The sequence below is a fragment of the Strongylocentrotus purpuratus genome, unplaced genomic scaffold (assembly GCF_000002235.5).
Source record: "Strongylocentrotus purpuratus isolate Spur 01 unplaced genomic scaffold, Spur_5.0 spur5_scaffold_11, whole genome shotgun sequence".
NCBI lineage: Eukaryota > Metazoa > Echinodermata > Echinoidea > Camarodonta > Strongylocentrotidae > Strongylocentrotus > Strongylocentrotus purpuratus.
The window spans coordinates 20,293,106-20,310,793 of NW_022145596.1; the positions used below are offsets into that span (position 1 = coordinate 20,293,106).

The window sequence follows — 17,688 nt, forward strand, 5'->3', positions numbered from 1 at the left end:
TGTTTTCTTTTGATTCCCCAGTTGTGTTGGGAAGAGGATTAACCCATATAGTCTCGGCAATACGGTCATTCACTCCTATAGGTTGGCCTTAATCAAAGGGAAATCGAATATAAACAAGGAAGGCAAAACAAGACTTTCAATCTAAACTGTCCTGATCACCGGATGTGCCACGGTGTTATTGACTCGCTGTTATATGGCTTCTAACAAAAAAAAAGAAAGAAAGAAATTTGCACCAAATGTGGTGGAATCATATAAATTAATGATAAGCCTTTTCTACCACATCTACCAAACATGCCAAAGGAATTTGAGAGCAAAATCGAACTAGGGGTTCAATATATATATTTTTTATCATTCAATATCTATCTTTTGATCATCTATATTACATTACGGCGTACTACCATTGGCACAAAATCGTGTTTCATACTGTTTTTAACCTTCATTAACTTGCCAGGGTTGATCCCCACCCCTTCCCTGCTACCTAATAATGTGCATTGTACATTTTACCGACACTCCTGATATTATATCTCAGAATATGAGTCCTCCATTCTTCCTACCTCTGTGGGCACTGTTGTCAAGCTGATCAGCAATTTCAGTGTAGATCTAAGAAGTGAATGACCGTTCAAAGATTCTCTTCGGAACCCTCTCAATGTCGATACAATTATCTTGCCAATTGACTGCAGACCATGCTCACATGAATACATATCTACCCAGTTCCATTTCAGTATTATTCTTCAATTTCCATCCACATTTTCACAATTACCTCTGCGTCCTCCTTTCAAATCATCGAGGCAATTTTGAATGAATCATGAATGAATCGAAATCGTGATAGCCAATCAAATATTATCTAGCACATGGATTCTTGGACTTTGTAGACCCCGTGATCTTTCTGGTGTAGTCACTGCCATTGCTGTTACCTCCCAGACGGAATTTCTGGTCAGCGACCTTAACCCCTGTGATGTAACTATACAAACGGTTTACCCATTACTTGCTTCCCGGAATATTACATTCATTTATGCATTGCTTAAATATTTTGTAGGTAGTGTTAAAGGTGCATGTAGAATGCATTTGTTTTCATGCCATTCTAGTTATAATCCGTCTGTCTGTCGCGCAATGTAAGATTTGGATGCTTAATTCTCTTCGTTGTTTTTTATTAAAAGAGAATTTCTTATTAAAGAAGAAACTAAAAATGTCTGTCGATACACACATACATCTAAGGTTACATTTTCTTTTAAAGTGACGTCAGGATTGCTTTGACCTTCAACTTGACCTTGAGGTGCACTTCAACCCTTCAAGGTTGTGAGATCATTAAATGGCTGAACACGCCTTTCAAGGGGAAAGGATTAAGCAAAGAAATTCATATTTTATGATTTTATAAAATTGGTGTCACGTATCACGTGGATGTACGCGGCCTTGTTTGTTCACTGGACGAACAGCTTAAGAGCAGACGTGAAGAGAATAATTTGTTGCCACCTTTTTCCTGCGCTTAATCTGTGAAGATGTTACGATCGGAAGGGCAATCGATTAGATCAAGGTGATCGGTGATAATGTTTCGCATTAGCCAAAATGAAGTGACTGAAAAGTACAGTAAAGAAGTAGCATTATTTATTTTAATACTGAAAGACTGAAGACTCAAATACTAAAATGATTTGTAGAGTCCAGTGGGTGAAGTTTTGTAGGTTATCACATAAGTCACATGAATTAAAAGATATCGTTTTTGGTATATAGGAAAAATGTTTATCATCGCACCAAGTGAAAATTAATCATGGCTGGTTCAAATTGATATCAATTTTTGAAATCTGTTTTTAAGGCTGTAAGAACAAGTAATGACAGATATAACACGCAATGTGCACATCTAAACAACCCTTGACTCCAAATATTCGCTATAAGTCACGTTAGCAGTATTTCGTTTTGACTAAGTAGTCCACACTCTAAAAACTGAAATGTTAAATCACCATTTAAAATGACCGAGGAGTGACCACTCTTTCAAAATGGTAGATTAACACTTTGAACATGCTGTATCCAACACTATAAAGGTTGAATCTAGCAGGTTAAAAGAAAGAATCTGACATTTTGAAAGAGTGGTCACTCCTCGGCCCTTTTAAATTGACATTTAACATATCAGTTTTTAGAGTGCATACTTTTAGTTTAGTATCGTAAAAGCTGTATATTCCTTATTTAAAGTAGCTTTAAATGTCTGCATATGGTTTATACTAGCCTCCATATGACCAAAGGGTATATCTACGTCTCCATTGTATAATTATTCCTTTAAAAAAGTAAACATTCGAAGAAATAAGAATAATGACAAATTGTGAACGGGCAGATTTAAACATGGAATACATGGAACTTAGCACATCTAATTCCCGTCTAATTTATCCGGTTGAATAATGCATGTAGATACAGTGGTAACGGGAAAAAAACAGTAAACATGAGGATCCCTAAGATCCGAGTAACTGATACCGTTCAACCAATTTTGTTTTAAATAGGGGTTCCCCCCGTTGGCCGTGAAACCACATACACAAATAATGGAAGTAGCGTCCCATAGGATGTGAACAATGTGATAACATGTTGTTATATGGCTACATATCGCATGAATACCGTCAAACACTACTTAAGTAAACTTTTTTTTTCTGTCAGGACAAAATTTTCTCTAAACAACTATAATTTCTTTTCAAAACTCAAATGACTACAATGATAATTGTTTTTCTCATGAATGTATATTGTTTTAAAAACATTTTGTTTGCATTGTAGTAGTTTTCTTTTTGTTTGTGGCAAAAGCTATCATGTCGACAATTGTGAATATTCTGTTTTGAGTGGAAAAAGGAAAGAAAAAAAAACAAATTATTGTCCTAAATCCTCTGTGTAAACACACTGTGAAACAAGCACACAACGAATCTCAACATGCTCGCTGTAGCCACCGTGTACTACAGTAAAGATGAAATGAAAACATTGCGAAATTTTCCTGAAATCAAGATTAAGTTTAAATATCTTTACATGTAGATGGTCATATCAAGAAGCTTAGAGAGAAAGAGGGAGAGAGAGAGTAAGATATCCTTGTTCAAACTCTGATAATCAATGTTCATAACGCCATTCTTGTTGCGGCCCAGTGTGGACAAAATGAGTCAACATCATTTTCACAGTATTAACATTTTGGAATCGTTCATTTAGAGAAATATACGTGCATATGTGCAAATCGGCATGATAGCTATGGCCAGAGTTGACAAGTGTGAACACTTTGTCAACAAGACTGTTTAGACGTCGTCAAACTGTGAATGGATCAAAGTCTTCTATAAAGTCATTTCAATGTGATCACATCGCAACATTTTTACTGTGGCCACAGTGGGGTAACATCATATCACATTGAGAGTATTGATGAGTATCATAAAGTTTGTTCAAAGTTGCCAACACTAAACTAATCATCAACATTAATAGGGAAGCGTACAAAATACCCCAATTTCGCTCAATTTGATGTTAACACATCACAATTCTTGCGATGACCACAGTCCATTACCATGTTTATAAAGCCAAAATTACTAATCAAAGACGGTGTATTCACACTGGCCACATTTGTAGAATGATCAAACCATTTTCTGCGGTCATGCTATGGTGTATGTGATGCTACGATCCTTCCGAGGGGACAGGCCGCGTTATCTCGAGTTGAAACACAGGACAATGGGATGGTTCTAGAATGACATCACTTGAGAGTCCTTGACAGTTCGAGTGGATGGCCTGCCCTCTTTAACAGATACATTTATGTCTGAATCCTATTCTGATTTTCAGGTCATCCTTATCATTGATACCCCTTTCACGGTAATGTCTGAACACTTGACCCGGTTGACATAAATTTATCATGTAACCTTGATCTCGTATGGAGAATTGAGAGGTTACAGCCTAAGACTGCTGTTTCCTTTTACAGATACAAGATTAAAGTGGTTGAATCGGAAAAAACATGATAACGGACTTTTCCCAAAAAGTTGAAAGCCACGGAATTACAGTCTTTATTATGCGCCACAATGTAAATACATAGCACATTTGAAAACATGTGAACACGCCATGCTAACACCTTATTCACACTGCATCCACACCGTTTCAAAACTGTGGAACACCTTTTTGCACTAGTTACATACTGTTTTCAAACTATTCCAAAGCCATTTCCACAGAACACAGTTTTCTTCCAAGCCCATGTCTCCACACGAAATTCACAATATCGTTTCTGCATTCTTTCAACAGTTTCCACACTATTTTACTGTGTGTCCGCATAATACAGTAAATGTCCACATAATGTTCACACTGTCTCCACCCTAGTTGTTTACTGTATCTTAAATGATTCCACCCGGTCCTACATGTTGTCACACAGGTTTTACACTGTGAAACAGTTTCCACACTGTGTTCTTCAAGAAAATTAGATGGATATTTCCTTTTAGCCTGCTGGTCCTCCTTAACCCAGTGAAACCCAGACTGATGTGGATTCATGGTTGATTAAGAAAATTACACAGGACAGCAAGTCGAGTAAGATGATGATCAAATACTCCATCCCCATACTGTATTACACTATATTTATACTCTGTATTTTATCTATTTGACATAGAACCCTTTTCATATTGTGGAACACCGTGTTGTTTCAGGAAAATGCAGTGGTCATAATGGTACCCCCCTTAAAACCTGCTGGACCGTTCTTACCAGGTAGAACCCTGGCTGATGTTGCTCCATGGTTGATTCAGAAATACACCCAAGACAACATGACGAGTAAGAAAGAAGGAAGGTATATCTTGAGGAATAACAAACCAACGCTCCGCTTGACTCCACAGTTAATATTAACTGTTTCCACACCACTTTAACATTGCTCCACAACATATCTACACTATTTCCACACTTCTTCCGAACAATTTCTCACTCTGTGTCCACACTATTTCACCCTATTTTAACACTCTCTTTTCACACGGCATGGACAATGTCCTTCCGCTGTGGGAACACAACGTTCTTTGCAACAGACGTTCCTTGATAACTTGTTGACTCTTCCTTACCCAGTGACACCCTAGCGGACGTTGCTTCATGGTTGATCCAGAAGGACATTTAGGACAACATGACGAATAAGATGGACGGACGGTGGATGAATAACAAGTCAACTGTTTCCACACCAGTTAACTTTGTTCCACAACATATCTACACGATTCCACACTATGACCACACTACTTCCACACAAGTTCTCTCTGTGTGTCCACACTATTTTTCACCCTATTTCAACACTCTCTATTCACACCTCATGGACAATGTCCTTCTCCTGTGGAACACATCGCTCTGTGCAATAGACGTTCCTTGATAACTGTAAACTGTTTCACAAAGCCTTTTTTCAATGACAAATTACAAAAACCAGTGACAAATCTGCTGATAACCAATCGGAAGCAAGGATTTCAGTAGCTTATAAAACAAGCTGTCATTTGTCACTGATGACAAGTTTTGGTTGACTCTTCCTTACCCAGTGAAACCCTGGCTGATGTTGCTTCATGGTTGATCCAGAAGGACACCCAGGACAACATGACGAGTAAGATGGATGGAAGGTAGGTCTGAAGGAAGAAGAAACCCACATTTCGCTTGATCCTAAACGTCAACGCCAGTCGAGGATATGAACCTGAAGAAGACAAGAATAATTGAGATGGTTATTTTACCTGACAGCTAAGAAAGCAATAAATGCTTGTTAGTAAGCAACCAGAAGACCGACGGCTTTAGGTCCTCTCCGAGAGACCTGGTAATAAGGATTAATGTCTTACCAAAGGGCACTAGCGCATCGCCTTGGTTTCGAACCCTGGTCACCGGATTACGAGACCACTGCTCTACCAACTGAGCTATCGCGCCTGAATGCAAGGTTCTGAGACAAGCATGCTATGAATAACATTTTTATTTCTTTTGTTGGTAAATAATAATGACAGATTCCACGCGCCGTTTCATCTTCAAAGGAAATGGTATAGCAACAGATATAAGTGTGGGTTAGACACTGGCATCACATACTTCATAGTTGTAAGCGCTTTGGGCCTTATGGGGAAAAGCGCGGTATAAGTAACAAGTAATAATGATAATAATAACAATAAGCATAAAGACAAATGTATAATGAAAATTGGTTCACTTGATCCTGTAGAAATCTGCCAACTTATGAGAAAACGTAAACGATTCACAATCAAATCAACTTAGAATTGTATTAGATTTGTTTGCATTGCAAGAACCCTATAACAGAACTAGCAAAACTAAGCAAAACAAGACAACACATGTCTGTGATATAATTGCCATATCAATTCGAAGTAATACAATAAATTGCCAATATCGAAGGAAATACCTTTCAATTACGAAACCTGAAACCCACGCTGAAAAGTCGATTTCACAAAATTGATGATGATATTTGGGAATGATTAGGACATGGGAATTTTCACGGGGATATTATAAAAGCAATGAGATGCCTTCAAGACCCTGGATAAAAAATAAATACGATATCAGAAATCCGGGTGCTCCCTACTCCAGGCCCCCTGCTTTTGGTCGTCTCGGTAATTCTTCTCCATCCACAAGTACGTGATCGCTGTAAATGGAAACTTTCGAGAGAGAGAGAGAGAGAGAGAGAGACTCGCGGAGAAAGATGTGCAAAGAGCGTTTGCACACACAATAAAGGTGCGAAAAGAATATGAAAAGAAAGACGCCGCCCTCCCATCTCTCCCTCTCAGGATTATTGATTGAGGAGTTTTCTTCTTGTTGTCTCCATGTGCGCAGGAATGTTTGAGGGGAATAGAGAAATTGTCACGGAGCGAGAGTCCCAAGAGGAGAAGGGGGAGTATTTGTCTAAGTTTTCTGCGAGGAGAGACCGCGTCAGCAGCAGCCGGCATACCGTCATGACAGTCGACTTCGAAAGTAGCTGCCAAACCAGAAACACCGCCACCGCAAGATGTGCGAGGGTCCCATGGGTGGAGGGTCCCATGGGGGTAAGGGAAGGTGGTGGTGGTGGTAGATGGAAGATGAGGGAAAGTTTGGTGGCTTTTTATTAATGAGAGCAGGGTCAAAAAATGATTGAAGTCATGAGGCACAATGGGGTACCTGGATGAAGAGTCATTACAGGTTGTTCTGGGGGAAAAATCGTTCGATTAATAACTTCTATTTGATTTCCCCCTTGGTAACACAAATTGCATGTGTTTAAATTACGATTATTTTAATTCAACTACTGCTAGACTCCTAGTGTTGTGTAGTACTCAGGCAGCTCTGTTTGCTTCTGCTACAAATCCTCCTGAAATCACTCTTGTTTCCTATATGTTACGACATCTACTCGATTTCTATTTTATTATTGTTGTTACTAATTGCACTTCTTGTCCTGATACCCATTTCAACTAATCTTAAGACACACGTACATCATCTGGACTATGATTATTGATATAACCATTAATATTCTTTCTGTTGTTGAAAGTATACTACTACTACCACTACTACTATTACTACTACTACTACTACTACTAACACTAACACTACTATTATGACTACTACTACTGCTACTACTACTACTACTACTACTACTACTACCACTACTACTATTACTACTACTACTACCACTACTACTACTACTACTACTACTACTACTACTACTACTACTACTTCTATTATTACTACTCCTATTACTAATACTGCTGCTACTACTATACTTCTACTACTATTACTACTACTACTACTACTACTACTACTACTACTACTACTACTACTACTAATACTAATACTAATACTGCTGTTACCACTACTACTAGTTATTATCCTTCTTCTGTCTACTACTACTACTACTTCTACTACTACTACTTCTACTACTTCTACCTTTGCTACTATAACTAGTTCTTCTTCTCCTTCTTCCTTCGTTGTCTACCGCTATAACTTCTACCACTTAAATACCACTACGACTACAGATACGACTACTTCCACAGCCGCTGCTGATACAACTAAAGCTACTTCTTCGATTTGTACTAACGTAACTTTTCTCACAACTACGCCCCCAAAAATGTCATTGGTACTCTTTCGGCATGTTTGGCTCACTGAGTTTCCTTGACTCGGTTTGATGTCAATTCATGTTGATGTACATAATGACTTTATCAGTCAGTCGCACTCGGTGTTACACCTAAACATTTCTTCTAAATGCCGGATGCCAGTGCCAATTCACAAATCTAGCCTGATGGTGCCGTTAACACGTAAGGGGTGGCTGCACATGATAGCGGAATGCCTCCACCATCACATACTGCATTCCATGTTAGCGTCATGTGGGTCCCTGTGTTTGGATGCCATTACGTAGAATGTAGTTGAAAAGAGTCAGGATCACTCGGCAAAAGCAGAACGCAGTAAGACGGGATTCCTTGGGTCATGATTTACACAACTGTTCCTCAACGAAATCTATTTTCACCTGTGTTGACACCTCTAGTGTGTCAACGCATACTGGAATCATTTACCTTTCTTCCCGCACGTACCGCCCCATGTATTTCAACGTACACCCTTTACACTGGTGCTATTAAACTGTTCATACTTTAGGTATGAAGGCCGTATATGGCAAAACTGGGTTACTTAAAAAGAAAATCTTAATGTGTCTGAATCGTAGGCAAAGAGCGTCGTTGTTTTTATTGGTATTGCCCTAATATTTATAAAGCAAACGTTTTAAGGACAGCTCGAGGAGCTTTACATGATATCTGTACTCGTAGATTTGAAAGGAAAGAAATCTATAGATCTCTTTAATGTTCACATATCACATTTTAATAAAATGCCACCATTCTGCTCCGACTCCTTCTTTTAATACAAACAATAACTTTTTTCAGATATGGATCATGGGCAAGGTTATGAAATAGAACACAACAAATAGACCATTATGACGTGATTGATACGGTTTAAATTGTTCTTCCACTTTGTATGCTTCATGCATTCCAATTTCACGCAATATGTCACGAACCATTAATGACATTGATGGGATCATTACAAAAGGATTATCATCTATGAAATGTGACGATGCGTGTCTCAAAAAACGTCACGGTTAGATATAGCCCGGAAATAGGATCAAGAAAGTACAGTCAACGGAATAATGAATAATTTCAATCATCGTAGTCTGACATAATTTCTTTTAAAGAAGAAAATAAAAAAAGGTACAACCCACTCATTTAAATGAGAGCGGCTTGTGGCAGTTCTTGCCCTACTTGAAAAATTGTATCATCCATTTAGAAAATGAAAGGATTTTAGCTTTGGGGTATTTGACTGGATTTGACTGGATGAAACGTTCTAGCAAGGTGACAGTACCGTTTATAGTTCCGTTCCGACGTTTTTCATATAATAACTATTAGACACTGTAATGCCGTAAGCTTGTTTATGCATGTCGATGTGTTAGTCCAAATTATTAGTCCAAAAGCATTTTGCCTTTTGATCGTCTTTGCAAAACACTGTTAAAAATGTATTTATGCGTTGACTCGTGGATACTTTTGTCAATATTTTATGTAGACAAATGCAAAGGCTTACATCCATTGTAGAGTGAGAAGACGAATATGGGATTTTAAGCCGGTGGCTGAGATTACACTTTTACTAAACGAAATTATTTTACCATGCATTAGGTCATAACATCTTAAGGGTATGTAGTTTATCTCTGGTGTCGGAAGCATCGACCACAAGAAATGACTTTAAACAATAAGTTGAACACGAAGTGTATCAGTATTCTCACATTAAGTAATATATAGGACAGCCCCCATGGTGTTAAATTTATCTTACCCTGTTTTTTTCTTCTTCTTTTCACCTCAAACTCAAGCTTCAATTTACCCTTCTACAGCAGCAGAAAACGTCCCATGCACTGGCGGACTGTGTGTGTGTGTGTGTGTGTGTGGGGAGGGGGGGGGGGTGGACGGGTACCAAGTCAATGCCCCTTTTAAGCTTTTATAGCCAACTTGGTATATATTGTTAATAAAGCAACATGAATTGTCCCCCTTCAAATTGTTGACCCCCCAAACGCACTTAAATAATATTAACCGTCTTTTAAAAAAATAAATCTGCTTGTCAGATCTTCTTTTTCCGGAACTACGCCCCCTTCCTTTTGTCAAATCCGGAATCTGCCCCTGACGCCCACTCTCTGTCTGATACCATATAATACAAATCGTGTCAGCAAAATCTTCTTGGTCACACACCTTCAGGGCTAGCTCTCTGAATGATGCCCTCTACTTTAGCTTGAGTGGTGGTCAAGATGGGGGTGATGGGATTAACTAGGTCGATGGCATTGGCTTACTTTTTTTGCGGCACTTGATCTTTTTGTTAGTTCATTCATTTTGTCTTTCTGCAGACGATGCCTACACACAGAGTCGTTTCACTTTCGTATTTTGTTATCCTCAAATGTCGTGTTTGCAAGTCTCCGAAAAATGTAGGCATGGTTTTAAAAAGATTATGCAGTATTCAGGGATTTTTCACTCTTTGGTTTACAATTAGTTGTCCTAAACATTACCATAATATATGATTATTTCATGCCAATAAAAATGATTTTAAAGACATTTTTATAGAAATGAGGCATTACAACAAGTACGCAAGATCGGCTCTAATCTGAACTTGCAGCAGTCCTTAAAGCGGGACTGCACTACTTGTAGATATTTGCGCCCTCTATAGAGCCAACAATGCCTATTAAAGTGGTACCTGATTTTTATGTTAATTGAGAGCATGTTTGATGAGATAGCCACCTGTCCAGTGACCATGCATGGAGGTATAATCCCTCCTGGCCAAACTAGTCCAGACGGGCTTTAATACCTTCCAAAATCTCTGCCCGATACCAAATGATACAAAGACTGTCAACCAAATCTTACCGGTCATCCAGATCAAGACACACACCTTCAGGCCGAGCTCTTGTGGTCGAATGACGCCCTCTAATTTAGCTAAGAGGCGGTCAAGTGGGTTGGCATTGAGGTCAGAGGCTTATCGGTCTTTAAGGTACAAGGATTTACTAGGTCAATGGCCTTAGCATAATTTCTTGCTACATTTCTGTATTTGTAGTTCAATCATTTCGCCGATGCTATCATACTGATGACGTAATTTCTTTCTTGTGTTAACATTCGACTGGACTAACTATTACACAACATTTAATTAATAATTAACGATTCTTTCAAAAACTCACTACGAGTGCTGGAATTTGTTTCGAACTTCACACGCAACACCCTCTGAAGGCGCCCATACCTCTCTGCTTGATACAAAATGACTCATCGTTTGTCAATAATGAAGTCATCCTCTTGGTCACCATGTTTGAGACACACACCTTAAATGCTAGCTCTGTGAATGACGCCCTCTAATTAAGCTAAGAGGTGGTCAAGAGGGGTTTGAGTTGGGTTTAGAGGCTTAGCAGTCTTTAAGGTAAAGGGATTGACCAGGTCATTGGCCTAAGCTTACTTTTTTGTGGCCTTTCTAAAAAATTATCCCTTTATAATTTTCGTTTTTTTTTTTCTTCTATCGGATATATATACACCACCAAAGATGGAGTCATTATGCTTTCTTGATTTCCCCCAAAATTCGTGTCTTAGAATGTTGCCATAAATATGCAAAAAATTATTTAGAGCTGGGCCCCCTAACACAAAGCTTTGCAATTGATCGTACGATTAGTTTTTGGATTGATTACACATAGTGATCAAAGTTCTCAATCGCAGAATTTAATCAAACGATTTATTGCTAAGTATGTGTTGCGCGGCCCTGATCATCTGATTGATTGATTGATTGATTGATTTATATTCGTCAAGCTTTCAACATACATCAACGAATAACCCCGCCCCCCCCCCCCCCTCACCAACCCCATGAACGGAGGGATACCATGCGTGTTCCCAAACTCTCCGGCTCGTAACAAAATAAAAAGGTCTACCCGTATTGTCTTTACACATCGGACTTTTGCTGGAAGGAAGGGGGGTCGCAGGGAACACGCATATGCGTACCTTAAATAACACTGAGTGGGGGGCCGGGAGAATAACAGATCAAAATCAAGCCAACTTGAACAGGATAACCCACGAAATATCGAGAGCATTTTTCCAGTCAATTAATCAATCAATCAATCAATCTATTCATGATATCAACACTAAGAACACTTTAGGCAACAAGCCAGGTTTTGTAGTGTAATGGTTAGCACCCAGGACTCTGAATCCTGTAATCCGAGTTCGAGTCTCGGCAAGACCTTACCTTTACTTTTGTCTAATGACCGCGTTTTTCTTTATCGTTAATACATTTCAATATTTTACTTCCATAATATTCTGAATAAATATCTTACATTATCATATGCAGAGATTGTTTTTAATTGTATAGGTTTATGGTTGAGGGTTAGGCGTTTGGTGTAAGGGTTAGGTGGTGACAGTGGCGTACGCAGGATTTTTTTTTAAGGGGGTGTTTTAAAATTTGATGGCATCATTAATGTGATTAAGCTTTTACAGAATTTGTGCATGTACGCACATCTGTATGATATTATTTTTATTAATACATCCTTTTCATTTTCATGAACACATTGATGATTTTACTTGTTCAAATATTTGTTACCTCTGATCATAATATGATAAGTACTTGTAGTGAGTACTTGTCAAGCAATTACATTGTCAAAGAACCTGTCCATAAATTCATGGGAACGTTTGGTTTTGTATTAATACTTAGTTGTATAATTTAAGGGTAGAGTTTCATCATATGACCATAAACTTACTCAATCTTTCAGTTTAAGACCATTTTGAAGCAAAAGCACTTCACAAGTATAGGCCTATGTGCACATGGGACTACACAATATGAAAACAAATTTGGTATACAAGTGTTAAAGCTATCTCAATATACATCTGAAGGGCTTCATAAGAGTTATACTTTCCTTTGATAATTATGGTGACAATCTTCTTCATAAGGAAACGAAAAGAGAGAAACCCACTATGTGTTCACCTCTATGTAAAAGCATATGGTTATCTCAGAACATTCTTTAAAATCGATGTTCAATACAAACTGAAAGTAATTTGATTTCGATTGTTTGCGAATAATAATACAAATATTGTGTCTATTCTGCCTCCTCTCACATAGATGGAACAAAATTGCCTTATAAATCCCAGATTTAAAAAAAAAGGCCTTATATTTTAAGATTAATACAATCAAACTTCAAAGAAACTCACTTCTTCTTGTATGTGGGCTTCTGTCTGACTCACTGTACTCCCCTGTTTCGGTCACGTGAGACGACGAGTTTGCCTCTTTAATATAAAATTTAAATATGACATTGAATTATTTAAGTGGTTTGTATTCACTTCTATTAATGTTACTATAAATAGCGAAGAAAAAACGAATTATAACCTGTAAAAATATTCCCCACTTTTGTGATACCATCTTCATGACATCTCCTTTGACAATAGATTAAAAAAAGTTTTCTATGTATTGAAATAATCAAGGTAATTTTTTTTTAAATACGTACATGTAATAACGTCTGCTCGCCCCCTTAAATAAATAAAGATATCTACCATTACTTTTACTCTTTCATATCTTTTAAAGTTTTGATATGAAATAGCACCGTACAAATATCGAATTGATGTCATGTTTCTTGTTTTATTTTTTTCTTCGTTAAATGTAATATCAATAACGTTCTTTTTCACGCAATATATATCACAAAGAATTTGCCTGCATCCAAAAGAAGAAAGATTTATTTTTAATACGATTAATGCGACTCTTTATCAAGTAGTGTGCATGATCTTTAACATATGTAAACAGCTCTTATTATATTTCTTATCGCATTAAGATTCTGCTTCCCATCAATCTCTACCAATTCGTCTCATGTTGATAAAACCATCCGCTTGTAATGCACTTTATATACCAGTGTCAAGATTCAGTGGTTATTTTGTTAACGAGGGAGCGCTTTCTATCCCAATACCTCAAGGCTTACCCGACTACTCTCCCCAAATCTTCCCAGAGTCTCCATATTTCCCCCATCTTCTCATCCCGACTTTGCATGTCTTGTCCTCTTATGTCTTGTCATGATGACCCATAATTCCCCTGACATCCCCCGTGTCACAGGGAATGACGTCACAATGACGTGATTGAAGGAGAGAGGGGGGAGAGTGACGAACCAGAACAGGTTCGTTGGGTGCTGTCCCGGCCCACCACTTAACGGAATTGAAGTATGACATGGCAGGTAAATAATCGTTCACAAGTCGTATCGATTGGGTCTTGAAGCCTGTGGCAGCGGCTTAGGGGTTAGTCGGCGCTCAGCGCCCCCGATCAGGGGCGGAGCCAGAATTTTGAACAGTGACAGGAGGGGGTTCAATTCATAAATTTGTTCTAAATGTGCATGTCGAAATTAAGAAAGGGGGCACAATATTTTGGGGTATAGAGGGGGAGAGGGGGCAACAGGACCGGACTGTTGTCCACCAACTCCCAATCTGCCAAGGGTCCGGATGTAGCTTTCGACGCACACATCCCTCGGCAACCGCGCAAATGACTGTGTGAACTAATCTATGTTGACTATTTCCATAAGCTATGAAATGTAGTATATACATTGTAATTATAATAATAGGTACATTTATATACAGCAGCTTTTAAATTAATTTACTCTACTGCGCTTGACACAAAGTATCAAATTGTTACCCCGGCTGTAGCTGAGCTGCCATAATAAGACGCTAATTCATTTAAGGAATTTCTTCCTACCGGATACCTATTTAACTTCACCTGGGTGGAGAGTGGTAAATGTAGATTTATTTCCTGTTACAGGACATCCGCGGCGAGACTCGAACCATGAACCATTGTGATCCACAGTCCGGGGACGTATCCATTAGACCACGACGCGTCTACATAATATATCACGACCATGTAGACCGAAAATGCATGCAGACTATCATCTATTTCGCTCGTTCATACAGGGTTGTTGCATGCATATATGCTATTCCAATATCACTTAAACTTGTTACAGAGATGTGATCTTAAAATGTATTCTTTCATGTAGTACTAGGAAAAGATATCAATATTTGATTTGAGAAGCTTCATTCCAAATTTTTTTTAAAGCTCTACATTTCGATTTTCCTGGAACCCGAAGCGGTGGCATGCCAATATTGATGTATTCAAGAATAAAAAAAAAGGTTAACGAATACCTTTTTTCCATAACCCATTCCTCTATCAACGAAGGAAGAGAAGAAAATAAATCATCCCTAAAAAATAAAGTCGCTTGACAAAAAGGATGGTCCCTTACAATACGGATGTACATTCATAATGTGTATGAGGTCCATAGATAGTGGCTTGATAAATGTACATGTTTACTAAATATAGCAAGGCAGAGATCTGGAACTAAAATATATAAGACACAAACCTGTATGATATTGAGGTTTCCGACAATATTGGGGGAAATAACACTTCATTCTTTTTTACAACATCAACATTGAGAGTTGTGTCGGTACCAATATCGACTTTTACTTTTGCCCCAAAATAGCGATTTATCGCTAATGTTTGTTCAGTGCCAACGGGGTGAACATTCACACAAGTTCAATGTGGCCCTAGGCATATATCAATTGACAAGGCGAGATTTAGTAATATTACCTTAATTGCATTTCTTCGATGACCTTTACATCGTTGCCCCCTATGGCTATGCGCCCCCTATAGACTGTGTTAAGACAATAGGGGAAAATTGCTATTCAGTTCTGATGATAACGGAGAGTCATTTACTGGTTCAGACGACCTATCAAACAGTTCCGAAAGACAATTTTTTCCTCGGGGTTTATAACTTACCTGTTGAAAAATTCTGAACTTTGACTATGAGTTTATAATTGCTTCATGTGAACTTTATAGTAACATTGCCTTAACATGCATTTGTCCTATGAAATGAAATCCGTACTCCTACAACATACGGTTGCACTTCGTGGCTATGCGCCCCTGTCGACTGTGCTAAAACACTAGTCACAAATCGCCAATTTTGGTGGTAGTGCAGAGTCGTTATTGGTTCTGACTACCTATAAACATTTTTCCAAAAGGTGATTTTGGGGTGACTTACCTGTTGAAAAATTCTGCATTTTGACTATGAGTTTGTAGTCGCTTAATGTGAACTGAGCCATTTCGATATTGTTTACGCCCTCTAATGAATCGTCTCCATACTGCCATACAAAGTTGACATCTGCTGTTGTGTAACCATCTGGAGAAGGAAAAATATCGATCAAGAGAATGAGAATGAAATTCGAGAAAATCCTCATAGCAACAGAACATAAACTCGTAATCTGGTCATGCTAAATGTGATATATATGAATATATAGGGGTCTTGAACCTGTCTTTGAACTGGTTTTTTTGAACGTATTTGCGATATTGTTGATATTTTATTAAGTCTAGTTATTGGATTCGATGTTAAAATTCATTTGTGGCACCCGCAGTTGCAAACGTCGTTTTAAACTGGTACCTGCTATAAACAATATAATGTAATAGTCGTGAATAAAAGAATCGTTGTATTCAATTAGGCATAGGTAAGTCCTTCAAACAGTAACAGTTAATAAGTTCAAAACAATCACTATATTTATAGAAGTCATCGTTTATCATAAATCATGCAAACGGCTTGTTACAGTGAATCGGATATTTGACATTTGTTACAGTGAATCGGATATTTGACATAACTTATTTATGAACCATCGCTTCAGGCTTGATTATTGCATGCTGCAAGTTCTTAAAATGGGTGAGGAAGCAGAGCGAGAGAAAGAGAGAGAGAAATAGAGGGAGAAAGAGAGACGGGGAGAATGCAAAGACAGAATATGAGTACAAACATGAGAACAAACATGACTGGCAATTGTGGGTCCGAAAACTTGCAAGCCGAGCTAGTAGCAATCCACTCGATGTCTAATACCTCGAGTCCACGCCATGTTTACCGAGCCAACACGGATCATACTCTATTCTGGCGACAGAGTCGTGATCGCAGAAGGCTTGATTAGTCCCTTGTTCACGTACGCAAAGCACCAAGTCCACTTGAGGCTTAGACCAGACTATATTGCTACCCCCGAGTCTGTCTTCGCCCGCCATTGCTGGTTTGAAGCACTGTAAACTTCGCCGTGTTTTCTTTTGGACGGCGCGTAATACTAATGATATTTTGGTTGCTATAGCTCGCAAGCCCCTGCCTGCGCTTGCCTGGGCAAATTTGCAGAGTGGGAGGCAAGGTGCTGAAAGTGAATTTGACCCGAGCCAAAGAGGAAAGGAACAAGCAGTGGCGGTAGCGAGCTGATCAATTTCGAAAGTATCCGTGACTCTGAGCTCGATGCTGATACTGGTTGAAATCCCTCCAATAACATTATATTTTTGCTCTGGATTTTCATTTCGCTTAACGCTGTGATTGGCAATTAAATGTACATCAACATTCAACCCTTGCATCGCTCACGTAGAAAATGAGACTATGAAAATATTAAACTTAAATAATTCACTGTTTGAAAGTACCGTCAACATGGTCATATCACTTTCACTAGGGCATGTACAAAGTGTGAACATCGTGTATATTGTGGAAATCTGACTTGAGAATGCACTTTAAAACTAGAGATTAGTGCCAAGACATAACGGCAGAACTACGCTGTAGCCATACTTGGAATTGGTATACAGACCCAAAGATCCAAAAGCAAAAAAAAATTTAAAAAAATGACATAAATTGATGCGTAAAAGACAGAAAACATATATATTCGGGCCCTTCGCCACTCATCATTAATCATGTTATAGGTAGAGTGATCAATAATTACA

At 38.4% G+C, this 17,688-nt stretch overlaps 1 protein-coding gene and 1 non-coding gene across 3 annotated transcripts in view; one reads left to right on the forward strand and one right to left on the reverse strand.

Moving 5' to 3' along the window:
* Nucleotides 1–17,688, reverse strand: part of LOC578555 (gamma-aminobutyric acid receptor subunit beta-2-like) — a 65,125-nt gene that overhangs the window by 3,300 nt on the left and 44,137 nt on the right. For both annotated transcript variants that reach the window (XM_030980873.1, XM_011667420.2), the window contains exons 6-7: nucleotides 15,980–16,117; nucleotides 5,474–5,626 (exon numbers count right to left, since the gene is read on the reverse strand). In XM_030980873.1, the coding sequence (XP_030836733.1) occupies nucleotides 5,474–5,626; nucleotides 15,980–16,117 (291 nt within the window). The remainder of the gene's footprint in view (nucleotides 1–5,473; nucleotides 5,627–15,979; nucleotides 16,118–17,688) is intronic.
* On the forward strand, nucleotides 12,097–12,168 carry TRNAQ-CUG. Its single transcript has one exon. It is a non-coding gene; the product is annotated as a tRNA-Gln (tRNA).